This window comes from Anomaloglossus baeobatrachus, chromosome 4 (assembly GCF_048569485.1).
Source record: "Anomaloglossus baeobatrachus isolate aAnoBae1 chromosome 4, aAnoBae1.hap1, whole genome shotgun sequence".
Taxonomy (NCBI): domain Eukaryota; kingdom Metazoa; phylum Chordata; class Amphibia; order Anura; family Aromobatidae; genus Anomaloglossus; species Anomaloglossus baeobatrachus.
Genome location: NC_134356.1, coordinates 611,420,734 through 611,444,437, shown reverse-complemented (window position 1 = coordinate 611,444,437; position 23,704 = coordinate 611,420,734). Strand labels below are relative to the sequence as shown.

Genomic DNA, 23,704 nt, shown 5'->3' with positions numbered 1-23,704 from the left:
TACGGCGCCCCTGCGCCGCTCGGATGCACTCTTTGTCCTTGTCGCTGGCCAGCGTTAAGGGACACAAGCTTCCAAATCAACCCTGGCTCGGTGGATCAAGGAGCCAATTCTCGAAGCTTATCGTTCCTCGGGGCTTCCGGTTCCCTCAGGGCTGAAGGCCCATTCTACCAGGGCCGTGGGAGCGTCCTGGGCCTTGCGACACCAGGCTACGGCTCAGCAGGTGTGTCAGGCAGCTACCTGGTCGAGCCTGCACACTTTCACGAAACACTATCAGGTGCATACCTATGCTTCGGCAGATGCCAGCCTAGGTAGGCTAGTCCTTCAGGCGGCGGTTGCCCACCTGTAGGACGGAGCCGTTACGGCTCTATTATGAGGTATTATTTACCCACCCAGGGACTGCTTTTGGACGTCCCAATTGTCTGGGTCTCCCAATGGAGCGCCAAAGAAGAAGGGAATTTTGTTTACTTACCGTAAATTCCTTTTCTTCTAGCTCCAATTGGGAGACCCAGCACCCGCCCCTGTTTTTGTGTACACATGTTGTTCACGTTGAATGGTTTCAGTTCTCCGATATTCCTTCGGATTGAATTTACTTTAAACCAGTTTATAATTTTTTTCCTCCTTCTTGCTTTTGCACCAAAACTGAGGAGCCCGTGGCAGCACGGGGGGTGTATAGGCTGAAGGGGAGGGGCTTTACACTTTTAGTGTAATACTTTGTGTGGCCTCCGGAGGCATAGCTATACACCCAATTGTCTGGGTCTCCCAATTGGAGCTAGAAGAAAAGGAATTTACGGTAAGTAAACAAAATTCCCTTCTTTTGGTGTTTCACCAAGACAAGGTGGTTCTTCGTCCGACTCCGGACTTTCTCCCTAAGGTGGTGTCTCCCTTCCACCTTAACCAGGACATTTCATTGCCTTCTCTTTGTCCGGCCCCTGTGCATCGCTTTGAGAAGGCGTTGCATACTTTGGATTTGGTGCGAGCGCTCCGAATCTATGTGTCACGCACAGCCGTTTTTAGGCGGTGCACCTCACTTTTTGTGCTAACCACAGGTCAGCGCAAGGGTCTCGCTGCTTCTAAACCGACCCTAGCTCGTTGGATCAGGTCGGCTATCACCGATGCCTACCAGTGTTCTCAGGTGCCTCCCCCGCCAGGGATTAAGGCGCACTCGACCAGAGCTGTCGGTGCCTCCTGGGCTTTCAGGCACCAGGCTACGGCTCAGCAGGTTTGTCAGGCTGCCACGTGGTCCAGTCTGCACACTTTTTCGAAGCACTACCAAGTGCATGCTCATGCTTCGGCAGATGCGAGCTTGGGCAGACGCATTCTTCAGGCGGCTGTCGCCCATTTGTGAAGTTAGGTTTTGCCTACTTCTCAGTTGGTTTATTTCCCACCCATGGACTGCTTTGGAACGTCCCATGGTTTGGGTCTCCCATAAGGAACGATAAAGAAAAAGAGAATTTTGTTTACTTACCGTAAATTCTTTTTCTTATAGTTCCGACATGGGAGACCCAGCACCCTCCCTGTTGCCTGTTGGCAGTTTTTTGTTCCGTGTGTTTCACCGGCTGTTGTTAGTAGACAGAGTTCCGGCTATTCCGAGTTTTACTCTATCTCTACTTATGGGTGGATGTCCTCCTTCAGCTTTTGCACTGAACTGGTTAGATTGTCATCCAGGGGGTGTATATAGCCCGGAGGGAGGAGCTACACGTTTGAGTGTAGTACTTTGTGTGTCCTCCGGAGGCAGAAGCTATACACCCATGGTTTGGGTCTCCCATGTCTGAACTATAAGAAAAAGAATTTACGGTAAGTAAACAAAATTCTCTTTTTTTCCAGCCCTGCTACCTACGGGATTGGGAGCTACAAGTTTACTTCAAAGTCCACGGACAGGGCAAGAAAAACCTAAATGGTGATGGCTTTGCCATCTGGTTCACCAAGGATCGAATGCAAGAAGGTGAGAAGTTGTTCCTCCCTTGTTTTAGGTTGTGCCCATTCATGTCCTGATAAGATAATGTTATTTTTACCGATCTGATATTACAGGTTCTGTGTTTGGAAGTAAAGCCCAGTTTATTGGTCTGGGAGTGTTTGTGGACACGTACCCCAATGAGGAGAAGCAACATGAAGTAAGTGTCACATGATCTTATCGGCCGGTCCCGTTCTTGATTTTCGTTTTGAGTTCATTGCTATTTGCTTTGTTATTAGTGACAAGTTCAAAGCCAAACTGTCTGACTATCTTATGTGTATGAGGCGGCAGAAGGATCAGACATGTTGAATCGTACAAATATTTCTTTATCGCTTCATTGGGGAACACAGAGACCATGGGTTGTATGCTGCTGCCACTAGGAGGCGACACTAAGCAAAACAAGGAAAACTCCTCCTATGCAGTATACACCCACCAACTGGCAATTGTTCCTCAGTTTTAAGCTTAGTGTCCATAGGAGGTGGACACACTTGGGGCTGCTCTCAGCCCCTCAGGTTTGTATTTTTAATTTTTTCCCCTTTTTCGTTTCAGACACAGCTCGTCGGGCGACAGGGTGTAATCGCTCACCCTGCTCTCCCCCCTAGAGACCGGTCGAACAGAAGTGGGGTCCGTCCGCCACTTCCGTTGTCCTCCGTGTCTGTCTGCCAGGACCCTACCCCCCCTAACACTCTCAAGACTGTTTAGGGGGCATCCGCACAGAGGGACAGGCGGATGGTCCTTGCCCCCCTCCCTCTGCACGCTCGCCCTCCACAGCCGGCCTGAACAGGGAGGGGAGACGAAAAAATCACCGGAAGATACTCGTCTCCCTAGGTATTTCCCAGGAGGCCAGGATCAGGAGGACTATCAGCCTTCGGGACAGGTACCCATCCCTTGTCCCGGGTCATGGGGGGCTCCGTCTTAAAACTGAGGAACAATTGCCAGTTGGTGGGTGTATACTGCATAGGAGGAGTTTTCCTTGTTTTGCTTAGTGTCGCCTCCTAGTGGCAGCAGCATACAACCCATGGTCTCTGTGTACCCCAATGAAGGCTCCAAGAAAAAGATTTTACGGTGAGTCCACAAAATCTACTTTTTTCTCCAATATAACCTGGCCAGAATGAGTTGAATGGAGAGGTTGGCCTTGTATGCGCCCTGCGCTCCATTGAGACTCAGTGGCAAAGATATCCACAGGCGGTATTAGCAATCACTTATTTGGTACCTAATGAGTTAAGTTTAGGTAAGTCCAAGTGGGTGTTATCATATAGTTTTCACTGGGGGCGTATACTTCTTCTCCTGTATGATGATGACCAATCATAAGCAGGCAGCAGCATAGAAGTGCAGGAGATCCTGGTGGTGATGTCATCAGTGTCACATAACCTGCGTCCACAGGTTCTGCCAGCCAGAGTGTGCAGCCTAAATAAGCACTGAAGATTCATTACATAGCACAGAATTGTGGCCATATTAACCTCTATGACACATGACGTACTGGGTACGTCATGGATTGTGTGAGGTTAATCCCTGCCGTGGGCAGTCCACGGCGATCCTCGCACATGTCAGCTGATTTCAACAGCTGACGTGTGCCAGGCGCGAGTGGAATCACGTTCCACCTGCTCCTATTAACTCCTTACATCTCGCAGTTAAAATTTGACAGTGAGATATAACAGCGCGTCGCGGTAAGCATAACTTACCCAGCGCCATCAGAAGTCACGAGACTTCCGGTGGTTGCCATGGTAGCACAAGGTAATATGATGACTCCTGTAGCTATTATGAGACACTTTCTCTCACTGCCGTGTTTGAGAGTAAGGCCTGAACACACTTCTGTTAAAAACACGCATGTGCCGCGAGACACGTATTTACCCTGCGTGTTGCGTGTGGTAAGTACGTGTCTCGGGTACGTGCGGTCCACGTGTGTTCTACGTGTGCTATCTGTGATAGCACACGTAGAACCGGTAATTTGCATACTCACGTGGTCCGCTCTGCTGTCCGTGGTGCTGATCTTCGGTCTCCAGCCCTGCCGTCTCCCCGCTGCTGCCGGCCGCAGTGAAGTGAATATTAAATGAGCATGATGAGCGGCGGTCGGCAGCAAGTGGCAGCAGCGGCAGAGACAGGAGGGCTGGAGAAGGTGAGTAAATGTTTTGGTTTTTTTTTCACTGACACGTGTGTTTTCTCCGGCGCGTGTCACACGGGACCGCATCCACACTACACCCGTGTGGTGTGACACCCGTGCTGCCGGAGAAAACGTGGACATGTCAGCGTGTAGAAAAACGTACAAACGCACACGGACACACGTTCCGTGCGGTTTTATGTGTGTGCGGCTGCTACCATAGGGTAGCATTGGTGTACGTGTATCCGTGTCGCCGGGACGTGCAAAAAATGGCAAACACGTACCGGCGGCACGGATGTGTGTCGGAGGCCTGAAGCAGCTTTTCTCCAGCTCTCACCTGTGTAGCTGTGATCTGGAGAAATGGAAGAGTGATCAGACTGCTGATTGTTATAGTCCCCTAAGGGGGCTAGTCAAATTAAAAAAAAAAAAAAAAAAACCCCTAAAAGTTCAAATCGCCCCCATTCGGCCTATTGAAAATTAAAGGGTTAAAAAAAATACACATTTGGTATCGTCACATTCAGAAACGCTTGATTTATCAAAATATAAAATCAATTAATCTAATATCTTAATGGCATAGCGTCAAAAAATTCTAAACGCCAAAATTACGTTTTTTGGTCGCTGCAAATTTTGCGCAAAATGCAATAACCGGCGATCAAAACGTAGCATCTGCGCAAAAGTGGTACCATTAGAAACGTCAGCTCGAGACACAAAAAATAAGCCGTCATTGAGCCATAGATTTAAAAAATGAGAACTCCACAGGTTTTGGAATATAGCGCAAAAAGTGTGCCACTTTTTTTTGGACTAACTTGTGATTTTTTTTATTATTTTTTTAACCCCTTAAGATAAAAGTAAACCTATACATGTTTGGCACCTATGGACTCGCACTGACCTGAGACATCACACTGACACATCAGTTTCCCATATAAAGAACACTGTGAATAAAATATCCCAAAAACTATTGTGCGATCACACTATTTTTTTGCAGTTTTTCTGCATTTATAATTTTTTTTGCTTTTTTTTCCAGTACACTATATGGTAAAAATACAAAACAATTACGGCTCTCGGATGAAGGGGAGCATAAAAAAAAAGAAAAAAACAAATGGAAAATTGCTCGGGGTGAAGGGGTTAACTGGAGTTAATGATTGCGCATCATCATACTGGGAGAAGTAGTACGCTTCCCTGGTGAAAACCTAGACTCATTAGCTGACAAATATTTGTTTGGTAATATCTCTAAATAGAAAGGGCAAAATAAATATAAACCAAACATTTTATTCTGCTCTGGAGCCGCTATTACATTGTGAAACATTTTATTGACCGTTCATTAACCTCACTCCCATAGTAAATGCTGGGTGCTTGTGGAAACAATCCACTATAGTCCGGGGCCACACGGGGACTGATGCGATCCTTGCATGACACTTGGCTCACGCTGGCAGCACAGCAGGAGCCGAGTGTCATACGAGTGTGCCTGCATCTGAGGTCCGATCATGCGATCAGACCACAGCTGCGGGGGACGGGCCGGCACCAAGGAGGGGTGTGCCAGCACTGAGGAGGGGAGGGAGGGATTTATGTCCCTCTTTCCTCCGTAGCCTGCTATTGCCATTCTCGCCCTGCACTCACGGTACACCGGTGTACTGCGAGTGCAGTGTGATTTGTTATTTTTAATTCTCTCGCCCCATAGACTTGAATGGGTGCGAGAGAAACTAGGATCGCATTACAGTAGCAGCATGCTGCGATTGTTTTCTTGGTCCGATATATGGGCTGAGAAAATAGTCGCTCATGGGTGCTGGCACACAGGCTAATATTGGTCCGAGTGGAATGCGATGTTTTATCACATTCCACTCGCTCCGATTTTCATGCCGTGTGTCTTAAGCCTAATTCAACACCTCCTGCTTTCTGCTAGAGAAAAATGGTGGATGTGAATATGAGTTGGCCATGGGACCTACATCAATCTAATGGTTATCACCAAGACAGTAGAAAGGGAATGATTTTTGTTTAAAGGTCCTTTTTTATTTTTTTTATTATTTTAGCACTGGAGTGGTGCTTTAAATGTAAGTCCATCTTACACTCACCTGCCGCCGTCTTCATCTATTTCCAATGTTACTCCGGTCGGTTTCTGGCAATTTGTGACCTGCCTGCAGCTCCAGTGTTTCATGGTGCGTGCCAGAGGTCACAACTCAATATAAGTCTATGAGAGCCTCGTTCTGTCCTTTTTCTGCCTCTCATAGAAATATATATTAGGAGCTTGTGATGTAACTTCTGACTTTTGACCAGTCAGAAGTTAATGGTACAAGATTGTGCTGCGGGACCGAAGCAACGCTGAAGAAAGGATAAAAATTCCGAAGGGTGAGTGTAAAGCAGGGGTCATGTTTAAAACGCCACTCCAGTGGTAGAAAACAAATACTGGAGTGGTTCTTTAAATAGGTTGTCTCATCTTCTTAAAGGGAACCTGTCAGGTGCAATATGCAGCCAGCACCACGAGCATTTCTGGGTATATATTGCTAATCCCTGCCTAACCGTCCCTGTATACACTAGCATAGATAAAGAGATCTTTAGAAGAAGTATTTCTAAAGATCTTTTATCGTATGCTAATGAGTGAGGGGACTAGTCCTCTGGGCGTTAGTTCCTTTGTCCGTTGCCCTCATTTGCATGTTAGTACACCCCTGTAGGAGTGATAACATGCTAATGAATGCGCAGCGTCACAGAATGATCTCACTCACCTCTCCGCCACCAGATGCTGGATTTCGGCCATGCGCACTACTTCAGTTTGAAGCCAGGACGCGTACACCGCGCTTCATATTGCGTATGACCCAAACTCCGGGGTCATACCCACTGAGCCGAAATCCCCTGTCGGACGCAATGGCGGCGGAGAGGTGAGTGAGATCATCCTGTGATGCTGCGTATTCATTAGCATGTTATCACACCCACAGGGGCGACTAGCCAGGGTAACTAACGCCCAGCGGACTAGTCCATGCGCTCATTAGCATACGATAAAAGATGTTTAGAAATACTTTATATACAGATCTCTTTATCTATGCTAGTGTATACAGGGACGGTTCGGCAGGGATTAGCAATATACATCCAGAACTGCTCGTGGTCCTGGCTGCATATTGCACCTGACAGCTTCCAGGTTCCCTTTAAATTGAGTAAAATTGCAAAGTGCTTCTAAAAACAAGTAACTTTACAACTTAACTGTAAAAATCCTGTCTGTTCTTAGGAACAGGGGGACATTTAACTCTATAGTTGCTTGTTGCCTAGATCACTGTCCACCGCTGCAGTCTGAGGTGGCCGGTTTCCTATGCACGAAATGCAGAGCTTACAAGTGCTTTGCTATTTAGCTTGCAAATGTCTCCCTGAACCCAGGCGGATTCCTGGATCTGAATAGGTTCAGCCCCCCTGCGCCCCTCCAATGCTACACGGCAAAACTGTCTTGGCTAGCAGCATCGGAGAGCCCTCTGTTCGGGCCAGTGGCTTTGCCATACTTTTTGCCTGACTTGTCATTCTTCCGGAACGCACCCTTCCCCTGCAAGCAGGGAGCCGAGAGTCTGAGGAGCGGCGTGCTCCTGAAGACAGGAGACGAGACACAACTTTTTAAGTGTGACTTAGGCTGCTTTCACACATCCCGTTTTTGCAGTGCGGCTCAATCCGGCTCAAAAACCTATGCAAAGGATGCGGCAAAAAAAACTGATCCGTTGCTTATGTTTTTCCACGCGGCCCGTCCGGTTTTTGACGGATGCGGCTTGATACTGAGCATGCGCAGTGCAAAAAAAACGCATCCGGCGGTCATGGGCCATGTATTGTAAATCGCATCGCGCCGGATCCGGTGCGATGCGGTTTTTTCAACACACAAAAAAACTGTGCCAGGCAATGTTCCATCCGGCCGCCGCATGGGCTAAATATGCTGCATCCAGCAAAAACTGGACGCAACGCAAGGCCATGCGGCACAATACGGTGCTAATGCAAGTCTATGCGGGAAAAAAACGCAACCGGCTGCAAAAAAAACCAAACGGTTGCGTATTTTCTGCAAAGCGCCGTATTGTGCTGCTCAGCAAAAACCGGATGTGTGAAAGCAGCCTTACTTCAGCTGCCATGTCAGCCCCAGAGCAGGCAGCAGGGTAAACATTAACTCCATTATTTACAAACCTAAATAAATAAGTGCCTGTGTGTTCTGTCTTTTTTTTGTAGAAAAACCTAAGTAGGACATGGCTAAATGTAAAGTATAAGAGATTATTTTATTGATAGAAAATACAAATTGATGGTTTAAAAAGTGGCAGAATTACATAGAGGGGAGAAGCACAGCAGGACGAGTTAATTAACATAGCATATATTAATTAGTAAGTAATGCTTATGAAAAGGGCAAAACATGGTGAATAGTTTAGCAAGAAGCTGTTAGGTGATATGCGAGACAAATCATAAGCATCTGAAGCCAAATATATTCGGGAGAAAATTCCAGATAAGATTAGACACATGTAGAATTAACAAGTAGCCGTGCAGCTTGCCCGTATGTAGCCCCTGCTGGAATGGCGCCAGTCCCAATGCGCGTTTCGGCACAAGAATTCGTCAGGGGTGTAATCTGCTGCACGGCTACTAATATATTTATTTGGCTTCAGATGTTTATGATTTATCTTGTATATCACCTAATATTAGCTTTTGTACTTTTTTTTTGTATTTTTTGATATGTAGGGTATTTTATAGCCAATCTAGTATTTTCTTACTTCTGGTGTAATATTAGTCTTACTATTCCTATATACCTTTCTATATAATCTGATGACCATTATTTTTTATGTTTCACTTTATATACCTGCATTTTGCCTCATCTTTTTGTAGGTTTTATTCAAAATTCCATTATTGTGCACTTAGTAGATGGGAAATAAAATACAAGGGGATATTGGAAAGCTTTTCAGTTCAAAATGTATAGCTTTCTTTGTAGACACATTGGCTCTCTTGGTACTTGTCTTCCTGGGAAATGTATGGATATATTGACCCCTAGGTGTTGTCAAGTCCTTACAATGCTCTGTTAGCTCTGATTGGGCAGAGTAAGTAGTGATATGCCCCATTGTTAAGGGAGTTTTGTGTTCTAGGTAAACATTGTCCCCTGGTGTGGGAAAAAACAAAACAAATTTGGCTTTACTCAACCCCCCAGGTCTAACTCATTGTAGCATTAGTGTCACATAGACAGCACTGCAGCCAATCACTGCGCTCAGCAGCTCATGCTGTATACATAGAGACACTGAGCGCAGTGACATATCTCTTGTACCGTCCAGTTTCTCTATATTAAAGTACAGTATCACATTGATATAGTACAGAGCCACTGTCTATCAAAAGTTTATATATAATCAGTGGTTATCTTAAGTTTTGGTTAAGATACAGTGGAACCTCGGTTTACGTGTATTTTGCTATACGAGCAAAGCTTGCTGTACATTCGTAAGCAAGCATTGCCGTACGAGCAAATACTCACCGCACACACTTCTGGTTCCGTACTTTCACCGCGCTCTGACCCGCTCTTGCAGTCCACACACACACACACACACACACACACACACACACACACACACACACATATATTATGCTCACCTTACCTTCCGTTCCCTTGCCGGCTTCATGGTTCTTGTAGTTCGCCACTACAGGATGTGTATTGGTAACCATTGCGACGATGGAGGAACTTCCACTGTCAGCCGCTACTAAAGGCAGCGCGCTGACCAATCAGAGGCAGGCGGCTCATGCATTTGACGTCAGCGCTCTGGCAGTGGAAGCGCTGGCATCGGTCGTGATGGTTACCTGATACACATCCTGTACCTGCAGACTACAAGTACCAGGAGGCTGGCGATGGAACAAAAGGTAAGCATTGTGTGTGTGTGTGTGTGTGTGTGTGTGTGTGTGTGTGTAATGGCACAATAGGGGACCAGGATGGGACATTGAGCAAGTTATGGAACAAATTGTCTGCATTGCAATGATTTCCTATGGGACCTTTTGCTTTGCTAGACGAGTAACTTGGTTTACAAGCACACTCCCAGAACGGATTGTTCTCGTTAACCCAGGCTCCACTGTATGTTATTCTGCACCCACGGTCTAGCTGATAACAGTAACATCCCCGCTTCCTACCATGTGTGATAAATAATCTATCCTGTACGGTCTCTGCTCTTCCCTGGATGTTACTAAGTTGCCATGTTTGTATATTGTTGCTTGTGCTTTCTCCTCTGCTTCTGGACTGCCGTCTCAGAAGAAAAGGTACTCCGCAGGGAATCAGGTATATTAAGCGCCTCTATTAATAAATACCCTTGCCTTTCTGTGTCTGTGTTTGGTGTAATCATGCTTTATTAGTCATGTGTTGCCTCTGTCCCGTGTCCCCTGTGATATATCTGCATTGCTTCATGTTTTCTGCACGTTGTACCCGCTATCATTTCTCTTTGCAGCCACTTGCTGCTTCCTTTGCTTTGTCTTATTAAAATGTTAAGGGCTGTTTCACACATCCAGCATTTCAACCAAATTGCAAGATCCGTCACACTCCAGTACAGTGTTAATACTGTACAATGGCATCGCTGCAGCCGCCGGTCCTCCGGTCACATGCTCCGGTCACATGCTCCAGTCACATGACAGAATGTAACGAGGAATAAACCTGGCTCAACTACCTATATAATACAGGTGCTCTGGAGAACAGGAAGTCCATATACAAAAATAATAACTCCGGCACACTGAGTGAATGGATGAGAGAAGGCGTATTGGTGCTCAAAAAATATATTTTATTTCGATATTTTCATAGAGGATATTGACATTGTCCAACGTTTCAACCCAGTGGGTTTTTATCAAGGACTTTTTTGTCTATTAGCGCAAAATACAGAAAAAAGAAAAAGTGAGGTTATATACAAAATGTTTAGGCATAATAACCTATAATTACCATGTGTATATAATTATACACAGAAAGTACATAGAGTGACATAAACATAATAAAAGAGCCTACTCCTGGCAGTATTCAACATGATGTAAAAGAGACATATCCCTAGTTTGATTCATTGAAGAATTCCATGCAACATAGTAAAGTAGTATACATACGAGGTAACCGCATGTACGTACCTATTGCTATAGGGGAAAAAAAAAAATTCCCGAGGAGCACCGAAAGATAATGATTCTCAAATAAGTCATAGGGTTTTCTGGAGGAAGAAATGCGCAATTATTAAACGCATAAATACTCATGTGTCAATTAGATTGGATAAAGGTGTTTTTAGGAGAGAAATATCAATCATGATAAGGTAGAACATGCCTGTAGGAATATACCTGTGAATGCTTTTAATAGGTATATGGTCGTTAATCGAACAGTAGTGCGTTTTGTATACGGGGGCCAAGTGTGTGGACACCTAAAAGGAGGAAAATATTGGTACAATAAGGTCTCCTGGTGACCAACCAAAAAGAGATAAATTTATGATGGGATTATAATACCTTGTGTCAGATAATAGCTTGTAATACCGTATATGATATATCACTTTAGAGGTATGTGATACCTATATAGGTGGGGTAATAACAATAGACGTCAATGTACATATATTGTTATTACCCCACACCTAAAATCACCTTTATCCAATCTAATTGACACATGAGTATCAATGCGTTTAATAATTGCGCATTTCTTCCTCCAGAAAACCCTATGACTTATTTGAGAATCATTATCTTTCGGTGCTCCTCGGGAATTTTTTTTTTTCCCTATAGCAATAGGTACGTACATGCGGTTACCTCGTATGTATACTACTTTACTATGTTGCATGGAATTCTTCAATGAATCAAACTAGGGATATGTCTCTTTTATATCATGTTGAATACTGCCAGGAGTAGGCTCTTTTATTATGTTTATGTCACTCTATGTACTTTCTGTGTATAATTATACACACATGGTAGTTATATGTTATTATGCCTAAACATTTTGTGTATATAACCTCACTTTTTCTTTTTTCTGTATTTTGCACTAATAGACAAAAAAGTCCTTGATAAAAACCCACTGGGTTGAAACGTTGGACAATGTCAATATCCTCCTATGAAAATATCGAAATAAAATATATTTTTTGAGCACCAATACGCCTTCTCTCATCCATTCACTCAGTGTGCCGGAGTTATTATTTTTGTACATGAGAGAATGTGACTGTAGGTTGCCGCGATTCCATTGTACGGTATTACACTGTACTGGAGTGCGCCGGATCCGGCAATCTGGCGAAATGCTTGATGTGTGAAACGGCCCTAAAGGGGTTCTCTCCAGTCCTGTCATCAGGAGCGCACTGCTTCCTGCCTGCCCGGGGGAGGAGGGTGGTGCGCTCCTAAAGATTGACAGTCCGGCCAGCCACGTGACAGCGCTGACAGCACGCACGATGTACACTCCTATGCTCCAAACAAGGCCGCATCGGAGGAGCACAGCGGCACCGCAGCTCGTCAGATCAAGCAACAGGCCAGCCTCAGAGTTGTGCTTGCTAGTGCTGCACTTCTCACCTAGGAGACCGGTCATCACTGATCGATTACAGAGGTGGCCGGGAACCTAGGCAATAAGCAGTAAACAATGACATTTAAAAACACTCCTCGAAGAAAATTGCAGGATTTTTTTGACAGTCACTTCGCAATTAAACCCATTTAAGATGATGAGAAAAGCCCTTTTAATTTGTAATTTTGGGGAGAATTGTTGATCATCTGTCCACTGTACATTGATGAAGGTCTGAGCTCTGGATCCACCATTACCCTATCTGATATTATTGTAATTAAAAATCGGAATAATGGCAAAAAGTCGCAGACTCCTCAATCATCATCCGATGCATGGAAGAAAATTCACAAAGAATGAATGGTGCGAGGTGACTTTCCAATTAGTGAGGGCCTCATAGGTCGGACCCTCTTGGATAAGAGATGTTTTGTATGAAATAACCCCTTTAGGAACAGCCTCCCATTCATCTTTTGGGATGTTATTTTCCTTGACAGGCCTTATTATTACTATTTACTATTATAGCACCATTTATTCCATGGCGCTTTACATATGAAAGGGGTATACATAATAGGGACAAGTACAATAATGATAAACAATACAAGGCACAGACTGGTACAGGAGGATAGAGGTCCCTGCCCGCGAGGGCTCACAGTCTACCGGGGATGGATGAGGATACAGTAGGTGAGGGTGGAAGTGGTCAGGCTGCAGTATATCCGACTGAGGGTTACTGCAGGTTGTAGGCTTGTCGGAAGAGGTGGGGTCTTCAGGTTCCACTTGAAGCTTGTCAAGGTGGGTGAGAGTCTGATATGTTGTGGTAGAGAGTTCCAAAGTATGGGTGAGGCATGGGAGAAATCTTGGATGCGATGGTGGGAAGAGGAGATGAGAGGGGAGTAGAGAAGGAGATCTTGTGAGGATCGAAGGTTACATGTGGGTAAGTACCGGGAGACTAGGTGACTGATGTAGGGAGGAAACAGGTTGTGGATGGCTTTGTAGGTCATGGTTAGTGTTTTGAACTGGAGTCTTTGGGCAATGGGAAGCCAGTGAAGGGATTGGCAGAGAGGAGAGGTCGGGAAGCAGTGGGGGGACAGGTGGATTAGTCGGGCAGCATACTTTAAAATAAATTGTGGGGTGCAAGACTGTAAGAAGAGAGGCCATAGAGAAGGAGTTTGCAGTAGTCAAAGCAGGAGATAATAAGGGCATGTAGTAGGGTTTTTTGCAGCTTCTTGGGAAAGGAATGTACGAATCCGGGAAATATTTTTGAGTTGGAGGCGGCAGGAGGTGAAGAGGGCTTGGATGTGGGATTTGAAGGAGACAGCAGAGTTTAGCGTTACTCCCAGGCAGCGAGAGCATGTGGGACTGGGGAAAGTGAGCAGACATTGATGGATTGATGGGATAGGTCAGTTGGGGGCGTTGAGTGAGGAGGAGGAAAGATAATGAATTCTGTTTTGTCCATGTTCAGTTTTAGAAATAGAGCAAAGAAAAAGGATGATATAGCAGACAGACATTGTTGGATTCTGGGTAGTAAGGAGGTGATGTCAGGTCCAGAGAGGTAGATCTGCGTATCATCAGCGTAGAGAGGATACTGAAAGCCGTGGGACTCTGAGCTGTCCCAGGCCGAAGGTGTAGCTAGAGAACAGCAGGGGTCCTAAAACTAAACCTTGGGGGACAGCGACAGATAGGGGGGCAAGATGAGGAAGCGGTGTGAGAGTGTGAGATGCTGAAAGTTCGGTCGGTTATGTATGAGGAGATCCAAGATAACGCCAAGTCTGTGATGCCCAGAGATAAGAGAATTTGTAGTAGAAGGGAATGGTCTACTATGTCAAAGGCAGAGGACAGGTTCAGGAAGACAGAGTAGTCGCTTGGCTTTGGTGGTTAGTGGGTCATTGGTGACTTTAGTTAAAGCAGTTTCTGTGGAATGATGCGGTTGGAAGCCAGATTGTAACCGGTCAAAGAGGGAGCAGGAAGAGAGGTGTGAGCACAGTTCAGATGGACATGCTGTTCCAGTAGTTTTGAGGCATAGGAGAAAGTGATATGGGGCGATAGTTTGACATAGAAGAAGTGTCAAGGGAGGGCTTTTTGAGGATGTGTGTGATGGAGGCATGTTTAAAGCATGAAGGGAATACACCAGTTGTCATATCATTGAGTAAGTCTAATGTTTTCATGCATTGTTGAGTCACTTGACCTTGTTTCCATGTATGGCTTTTTGACCTTAATTCCTCCATGAAGACCACTTCTGTCCAGACTTCTCCGAACAGATGGGTGTAACTGGGTCGCACGTTGATGGCCCTGCTGGACATCTTCAGATTTTGAAGGACATTGTTATAATGTGTCTATCATCTATCGCACTAAAGACCACTTTACACACAGAGATAAATCTGCGGCAGATCTGTGGTTGCAGTGAAATTGTGGACAATCAGTGTCAGGTTTCTGGCTGTGTACAAATGGAACAATATGTCCATGATTTCACTGCAACCACAGATCTGCCAAAGATTTATCTCGGTGTGTAAAGTGGCCTTAAGTCTCCTTGGTCGACCGCTTGGTCTACGGTCCTCAACATTGCCCATTTCTTGGTGTCTTCAATGCCGAGGAATAGAGGCAGATACATAGTCATCATGTAATATCATTAGGGAGGCGGTTGATTGTCTCCAAATTTATTGTGCAGCAGAACAACAATCCCAAACTTACAGCCAATGTCATTAAGAACCATCTTCAGTGTAAAGAGGAACAAGGAGACCTGGAAGTGGTGATCCGGCCCCACAGAGCCCTGATCTCACATCATCCCGTCTGTCTGACATTACATGAAGAGACAGAAGGATTGTACCAGCGACATCCACAGAAGATCTGTGATTAGTTCTCCAAGATGTTTGGAACAATCTCCCTGCCGAGTGTCTTCAAAATCTGTACAAGTGACCTAGAAGAAAGTATGCTGTTTTTAAGGCAAAGGGCGGTCACACCAAATATTGATGTAATTTAGATTTCTCTTCTGTTCTTTCACTTTACATTTCTTACATATTTTATACATCACACATATGTGTGCAGTGTTGGCAAATGAGTCTTGCAGACAATAATCCGTCTTATACAGTCATTTCCTTCTGTTTGTCTTTTGCACGGATTAGTCTCCAGTCTTTATTGGATGTACATGGCTCCTTGAGCTGTTTGCTAAGATGAGCTCTGCCTCCTAAACTAAACACATGGAGAAGTGCTCATCAGCCTTGCCTTACTGCACTGAACAAACCATATGTTCTCCTGCGTTACCGGAAAATAATGGACAACTCAAGAACCAGACAATTTACAAGGAGGAAGAAAAAAAAAATAGGTCATGTGTATAAACGCTGATGGAAAAAATAGACCATGCTGGATTATTCTTCACTGTCAGATACCCCCCTATCTCTGAAACAAGCCATGCTGCATGTGTATAGAGCGACCCAGCCCTCCTCCTCTGTAGGGATTAGTATGCATCTTAAGGCTAATGAGTGCGGACAGCATTAGTCTCTTCTGTATATAATGGTAATCAGTGTGGTCGGTATTAGTCTCCTCTAGATATAATGGTAATGAGTGCGGTCTATATTTGTTAATGGGAATCTGTCATCTGGTTTTTGCCACCTAATCTGAGAGCAGCATAATGTAGGGGCAGAAATCCTGATTCCAGCGATGTCACTTACTGGGTTGCTTAGTGTAGTTTTGATAAAATCATATGTAATCAGCAGTAGATTATCATTACAGGACTACTTGGCGTGCTACAGATAGTCCAACATATTCATGTGCTCTGTATAACTGCTAGATCTGCAGCAGAGAAAAAATGATTTTTATCAAAATGACAGCAAACATCTCAGTAAGTGACACATCGCTGGAATCAGGGTCTCTGTCTCTACGTTATGCTGCTCTCAGATGGGGGAGCAGAAGATTGGTGACCAGTTCCCTTTAACGACTAGAGATGGTGCTCGGTCATCGAGCCGAGCAGGTCAGACGCTCTGAAAGTGCTCAACTTGAGTAACGAGTATAATGGAAGTCACTGATCAGGCATTTCAGTTCTCCACCCACAACCAGCCATAGGCCTTGGTTCCATCTGCGCTTAGCTTCCAATGCGAGAGCCTCAGAAGTGATATGCTAATGACCCTCTGCTGCGAGTGTCAGCCGAGGGTCATGCGACTGTGATCCGATCTTGCGATCATATCACAGCTGTGGAGAAGAGGGAGGGAGCACTTTCTCCCCATCTCCTCCGCTGCCTGTCTCTGCATACCTCGCACTGTGTTTGAATGACATGCGAGTGTAGTGCGATGTTTCTCACGCTCCCATAGAGTTGTATGGGGGCGCGTGAGCCGAAACTCGCTGCCAAGCACAGCATGCTGCGATTCATAGCTCTTGCCGCTGTGGCAAGAGAAATCAATCACAGTTGGACACTGCCTTATAGTTTTGCACTGGTGCAAGTTCAATCCAATGTTTTATCGGATCGCACTCATCCCTGCAAAACGCAAGTGGAACCGAGGCCTCAAAGAGAGCATTTCATCTTCAAATCAGGGTTGTTTTTTTTTTTTGTTTTTTTTTTTTTATTTGACACACTACATCCGTAAATGTTGTTCTCCCGCCCCGTGAGAGCCATTCAGAGACTGTGGAGCCTGAACACATTATGCAGTGAGGCAATCCTGTGCGTTGTGGTGGTTGTTTCACAAATGAAACATCCAAGCCCCCCTATACTCGGCCGAACACTGCAAGTACCTGAACACCCCGATGATCGAGTAACGAGCCGTGGCATCAGACCCGCTCATCACTATTAATTACCACTGTGTCAGATAATGCTGTAACATGGATTCTGTAGTAAGGGATTGTATAAAGCTCACCATTCTTTTGTCTGTCTCTTTTACCAGCGTATATTTCCTTATGTGTCGGCAATGGTGAGCAATGGTTCCCTGTTGTATGACCACACCCGGGACGGTCGTCCTACAGAGCTTGGGGGATGCACAGCGATGGTTAGGAATCTCAACCATGACACATTTCTGGTCATTCGCTATGTAAAGCGTAGGCTCACGGTAAGATCGTATTTTTTTTTTCTTTTTCCTGTATTTGCATCCCATCCAGTAATTAAAGGGGTTGTCTCCACCTCATGGACAACCCCTTCTGAATCCATATGATTCCCTTCAGTAAAATAGTGACATCTAAGCTCGCCTCTGGTCTCTACAAATCAGTCATCGGGAGGAAAGGAGAACTGCGGCTCCTTTTTTTTTTTTTTTTTTTTTTTTTTACTTCCTCCGGATGTCAGTTACATCTGAAAGACGGGAGATGGAAGCCACCACTAATTGGCCACAGTGATCGCGAGATATAACAATGTCACACGATTCCCTTGAGAATACTCCTGGAACTGCGCTGGCACCGGTTACTGCAGGGAAACAAGGATTGAGAAGGGGTTGTCTGAGTAGTGATCAACCCCTTAAGCACTTTTTTTGTACCTGTGTTCATATTAAAGAGGTTCTCCAGGATTAGAAAAAAAAGTAATTAAAGGAAATGTCATTAGAATTAAATTCCTTAATAATTTTAATTAGCAAATCACACACACTTTTTAATTAGGGTGGTAATAACTATAGAATTAAAATGGCCATGGTCTTATTAAAATGATAGAAACCCATAAGGAACCAGAAACCTGTCCTACAATGTTAATGAGATGGGTACTTCTAAGCATAAGAAGTACGGTGGTCCATTACTGATGCTGTGTAGATAACCAGAGCCACATACTGTCAAGCTCATCATACAGAGGAAGACATGGTGTACAGCAGTGTAAGCAGTCTCTTCTTACCTCAGTACCCCTGGGTATTTCCAGTATTAAATAAGATAAAGAAGGTGGACAGCAGTGTGAGCAGCCTCTTCTTACCTCAGCATCTCTAGTATATCCAGAATTTTATCAGACAGACAGGGTGGACAGCAATGTGAGCAGCTTCTTCTTACCTCAGCACCTCTGGTATCTCCTGTATTAAGTCAGACAATGTGCACAGGAGTGTTAGCCACCTCTTCCTACCTCAGCACCCCTAGTATCTACAGTATTACATCAGATGGACAGCAATGTGAGCAGCCTCTTATCTCAGCACCTCTGGTATCTCCAGTATTAGATCAGATAGACAATGTTGACAGCAGTGTAAGCAGCCTTTTTCTTACCTGAGCACTCCTTGTATCCTGGTATCTACAGTATTGGCTGAGAAAGACTGGGTGGACAGCAGTGTGTTCAGCCGCCTCTTACCTCAGTACTCCTGGTACCTCCCATATTAGATCAGAAAGGCAGGGTGGACCAGCAATGGAAGCAGCCTATTATTACTTCAGCACCCTTGGAACCTCCATTATTAGATAAAGACAAGATGGACAGCAGTGTGAACAGTGTCTTCTTACCTCATCACATCTGGTATCTCCAGTATTACATCAGATGCACAGTGTAGACAGCAGTGTGAGCAGCCTCTTCTTACCTCAACACTCCTGTTATTTCCAGTATTCGAACAGAGTATCCACATGTTCCTATACATAAAAGCAGTGGACGGAGCTTCTTACTGCATATACTCACAGATGTATCATAGCCTCTTGGCATTCTAGGACCGGTTTGTGTAACAGAGGCCATTTTAATTCTATAGTGATTACATTCCGAGACAAAACTAATGTGATTTGCTAATTCAAAAACGTATTTACAAATGTATTTATGACATTTGCCTTTTTAGTATTTTTTTTTTTTTTTTTTTTTTATTCCTGGAGAAACTCTTTTAGGCTATGTGCGCACTAGAAATGTGAAGTTTCTCAATAAAATTTCTTGAGAAACTTCTGGGAGTGAAAGATTTCCGGACCTCCGGAAAAAAACCGCACCAAATCCGCATGCGGATTTGCCACGGAATAGCCGCGAATTTGCCGCGATTTTCCCGCGGGTGGTTCCCTGTGGATTTTGCAGGTACCTGCGGAAAAGAATTGACATGCTCATTTTCTCAAGAAATTTTCTCGAGAAATTCTTCTCAAGGAAATTTCTTGAGAAAAATCCGCACAGTGCGCACAGCTATTTTTTTTTTTTCTCATAGAATTTGCTGGGAAATGTCTGCACAAAGATTGCAGACATTTCTCAAGAAATTTCCGCGGGTAAAACGCACTAGTGCGCACAGAGCCTTAATGTTGCCGTGATCTGAAATTTGGGACTATTCTTCATAATGAGATACCAACTTTAACTTTTCATGTACAGGACCCCATGCTCCCCTGATATGACAAAATTGGAAAGCTCAATAAATCACTGACAAAGTAAAGCCAAATCAATCAGAACTATGCATATAAAGTGTGTGTGTGTGTGTGTGTGTGTGTGTGTGTGTGTGTGTGTGTGTGTGTGTGTGTGTGTGTGTGTGTGTGTGTGTGTAAAAAAAAAAAAAAAAAAGTGTGTATATATAATATTCTTATGCATGATATTGGTTTGTTTGGCATTTACTTTAATAATTATAATATATCTAATATTACGGAGTGAGAAATTTGATGCCACTTCCTAACAGACAAATGTCAACAGGTGAAAAATGAACATGAAATATCCTCTAACAACTATACAGCTGCACTCTGAGATACCAAGGTATGCAAACATTTAATTTAGGAGTTTGGATATGCATTACTGTTAAGGAAATAAAATAAAAATTTGAGACCCTCAATGCATTAAAAAGGCCAGTTTTATCTGAGCTCAGCAGCCAGCGTCATTGCGTATCTCTTTTATCTCTTTTGCTGGGTCCCTACCTAAATCTCAGGCTGAAAGCATACAATCTTGTGTGGGCAGGAACTAATGTCAAATTAAAAATCTCCTTTATGTGCTGTCTCAATTTTTCAGTTTATTTCCTTAGGAATAATACATGTCCAAATTCCTATATTCAATGTTTGCATGCCTTAGTGTTTCAGAGTGCAGCTGTATATTTGTTAGGCCCTGTGCGCACTTGCCGTTTTTTGCGGCGGATTTCCTGCGGTTTTCATGCATGTTATGTTCATAACATCTCTGCAGTGATTCACCAGAAAAACCTATGGGAAAAAGAAATGCTGTGCGCACTATGCAGATTTTGACAGCTGCATGTTTTGCTGCGGGATTCCCACAGCAAAAACAATTGCATGTCACTTCTTTCTTTGTCGCTCCATTGGGAGACCCAGACAATTGGGTGTATAGCTTCTGCCTCCGGAGGCCACACAAAGTATTACACTTAAAAGTGTAAACCCCTCCCCTCTGCCTATACACCCCCCCGTGCATCACGGGCTCCTCAGTTTTTATGCTTTGTGTTGAAGGAGGCACACATGCACGCAAGCTCCACAATTTAGTCAGCAGCAGCTGCTGACTATATCGGATGGAAGAAAAGAGGGCCTATAACAGGGCCCCCGGCATGCTCCCTTCTCACCCCACTCTGGTCGGCGGTGCTGTTAAGGTTGAGGTACCCATTGCGGGTACAAAGGCTGGAGCCACATGCTGTTTTCCTTCCCCATCCCTTAGGAGCTCTGGGTGAAGTGGGATCCTAACCGGTCACCATGCACTGGGACCGTGCTCCCTCCGCAGCCCCTGGGGGAATCTGCTGGACAGGAGACCGGGTATCGTCAGGGACAGGCCCTGCTCCTCTGAGGTACTCTGTGTCCCCTTGGGGACGGCGCATAGAGCGCCTGTGTAACGGACGCTGCAGCACCTGCCGGGTGTTTTGCGTCGCCGGGACTACCGCGCCGACCGCGCTTGTTTGCCGGCCGCACTAATAAATTTAGTCCCCGGCTTTTGCGGCCTAGTACAGCAAACTCCCGCCCCCGGGCCTGCCAGTCAGGGGTGAGGGCGGGACGCTAGACTGCATGTCAGCGGTGAGGGCTGGAGCATACTGAGGTATCCTCCTCCCCCCTCACTGAGCACTGCGGGGCACCAGATTCCCGCACTTTCTGAGGCACGCCCACGGCTCCCTCCTCCTCTCAGAACGCTGGCAGCCATTCCTATCAGCACTTCTGACGCTGGAGAACTTCAGAGGGGAGACAACACCGAGCTCCACAGCTCTGGGAGGCCCAGGCAGGGAATCTGGTGGTCACACAACCGCTGAGGGCGGTCGGTAAGCCGCACCTGTTACTAGGTGCTGGCCCCCCTGGGTGCCGAAGTGTATATTTATATGCTTATATTGTATACATTTACTCTGTACGGCCGCACTATTTGCTTTTGGCTATATACCCTCACTGATTGTTCTAAGAGGAGACAACAGCATGTCGTCCGCAAAAAGCAAGGGTGCCAAGGCACAGGCTTATTTTGCAACCTGTACCTCATGTGCGGCTATGCTACCTGCAGGTTCCACCTACTCTCATTGTGTGCAATGCTCGGCCCCTGTGACACTCACTCAGCCGGAGCCTCAGCCACTGGTGGGACCCTCGGCCCAGGTGGAACCACCTGCTGCCACTGTCCAGGTGACAGGGACAGAGTTTGCAGTATTCGCTGACAAACTTTCTGAGTCTATGGATAGATGGTCTGCTAAGATACTAGAAGCTTTGCAGTCCAGACCGGTAACACAGGCCCCGGGCACGGTTGAATCATTGCTCTCAGACCCCCCTCGGTCGGCGCAGCAAAGTGCTCCTGGGGCGACTCATAGGTCCCACGGTGAGGACTCCGACACGGACCGCAGTCCCAGACCGGCTAAGCGGGCTCGCTGGGAGCTTCCCTCGACTTCATCACACTGTTCAGGGTCTCAGCATGAGGACTCTCTGGAGGATGAAGCGGAGGTGGCAGATCAGGGCTCTGATCCTGACGCCGCTCTCAACCTTGATACACCTAAAGGGGACGCCATAGTAAACGACCTTATAGCGTCCATCAATCAGGTGTTAGAACTTTCTCCTCCAACTCCTCTGATTGAGGAGTCAGCTTCTCAGCAGGAGAAATTCCAATTTAGGTTTCCCAAACGTACACGGAGTGCATTTCTTGATCACTCCAACTTCAGAGATACAGTCCAGAAACACCGAGCTTTTCCGGATAAGCGCTTTACTAAGCGCCTTAATGACACACGTTATCCCTTCCCCCCTGACGTAGTCAAGGGTTGGGCTCAGTGTCCCAAGGTGGATCCTCCAGTCTCTAGACAGGCGGCTAGATCCATAGTTGCAGTGGCAGATGGTTCATCACTCAAGGATGCCACTGACAGGCAGATAGAGCTCCTGATGAAATCCATCTATGAAGCTATAGGCGCGTCTTTTGCTCCGGCATTCGCAGCCGTATGGGCACTCCAAGCTATCTCAGCTTGTCTGTCTGAGATTAATGCAGTCACACGTGCCTTTACTCCGCAGGTTGTGTCTTTAACCTCTCAGGCGTCGGCTTTTGCGTCCTACGCCATGAATGCTGTCCTGGACTCTGCGAGCCGTACGGCGGTAGCATCCGCCAATTCAGTGGCAGTCCGCAGGGCCATGTGGCTACGTGAATGGAAGGCAGACTCTGCTTCCAAAAAGTTCTTAACCGGTTTGCCATTTTCTGGCGACCGCCTGTTTGGCGAGCAATTGGATGAAATCATTAAACAATCCAAGGGAAAGGACTCGTCCTTACCCCAGTCCAAACCAAACAGACCTCAACAACGGAAGGTACAATCGAGGTTTCGGTCCTTTCGGCCCTCAGCCAGGTCTCAATTCTCCTCGTCCAACAGGCCACAGAAGGGTCAGAGGAACTCCGATTCATGGCGGTCTAAGTCACGTCCTAAAAAGACCGCCGGAGGAACCCCTCCCAAAGCGGCCTCCTCATGACTTTCGGCCTCCCCAAACCGCATCCTCGGTCGGTGGCAGGCTCTCCCGCTTTTGCGACGCCTGGTTGCCACATGTCCAAGACCGATGGGTGAGAGACATTCTGTCTCACGGTTACAGGATAGAGTTCAGCTCTCGTCCTCCGACTCGTTTCTTCAGAACATCTCCGCCCCCCGAGCGAGCCGATGCTCTTCTTCAGGCGGTGAGCACTCTGAAGGCAGAAGGAGTGGTGATCCCTGTTCCCCTTCAGCAATGGGGTCACGGTTTTTACTCCAACTTGTTTGTGGTGCCAAAAAAAGGACGGATCTTTCCGTCCCGTTCTGGACCTCAAACTGCTCAACAGACACGTGAAAACCAGGCGGTTCCGGATGGAATCTCTCCGCTCCGTCATCGCCTCGATGTCCCAAGGAGACTTCCTAGCATCAATCGACATCAGGGATGCTTATCTCCGCGTGCCGATTGCACCAGAGCATCAGCGCTTCCTGCGTTTCGCCAT

General features: G+C 45.9%; 1 protein-coding gene across 3 annotated transcripts in view; it reads left to right on the top strand.

The window, feature by feature from the left end:
* Positions 1 to 23,704, top strand: part of LMAN2L (lectin, mannose binding 2 like) — a 67,421-nt gene that overhangs the window by 33,511 nt on the left and 10,206 nt on the right. The window contains exons 3-6 of one of the 3 annotated variants that reach the window (XM_075346207.1): positions 1,825 to 1,942; positions 2,029 to 2,111; positions 10,270 to 10,293; positions 17,364 to 17,525. In XM_075346207.1, coding sequence (XP_075202322.1) covers positions 1,825 to 1,942; positions 2,029 to 2,111; positions 10,270 to 10,293; positions 17,364 to 17,525 — 387 coding nt within the window. Of the gene's footprint in view, positions 1 to 1,824; positions 1,943 to 2,028; positions 2,112 to 10,266; positions 10,294 to 17,363; positions 17,526 to 23,704 lie in introns of all 3 variants that reach the window. The other 2 variants (XM_075346206.1, XM_075346208.1) reach the window with 2 other exon arrangements.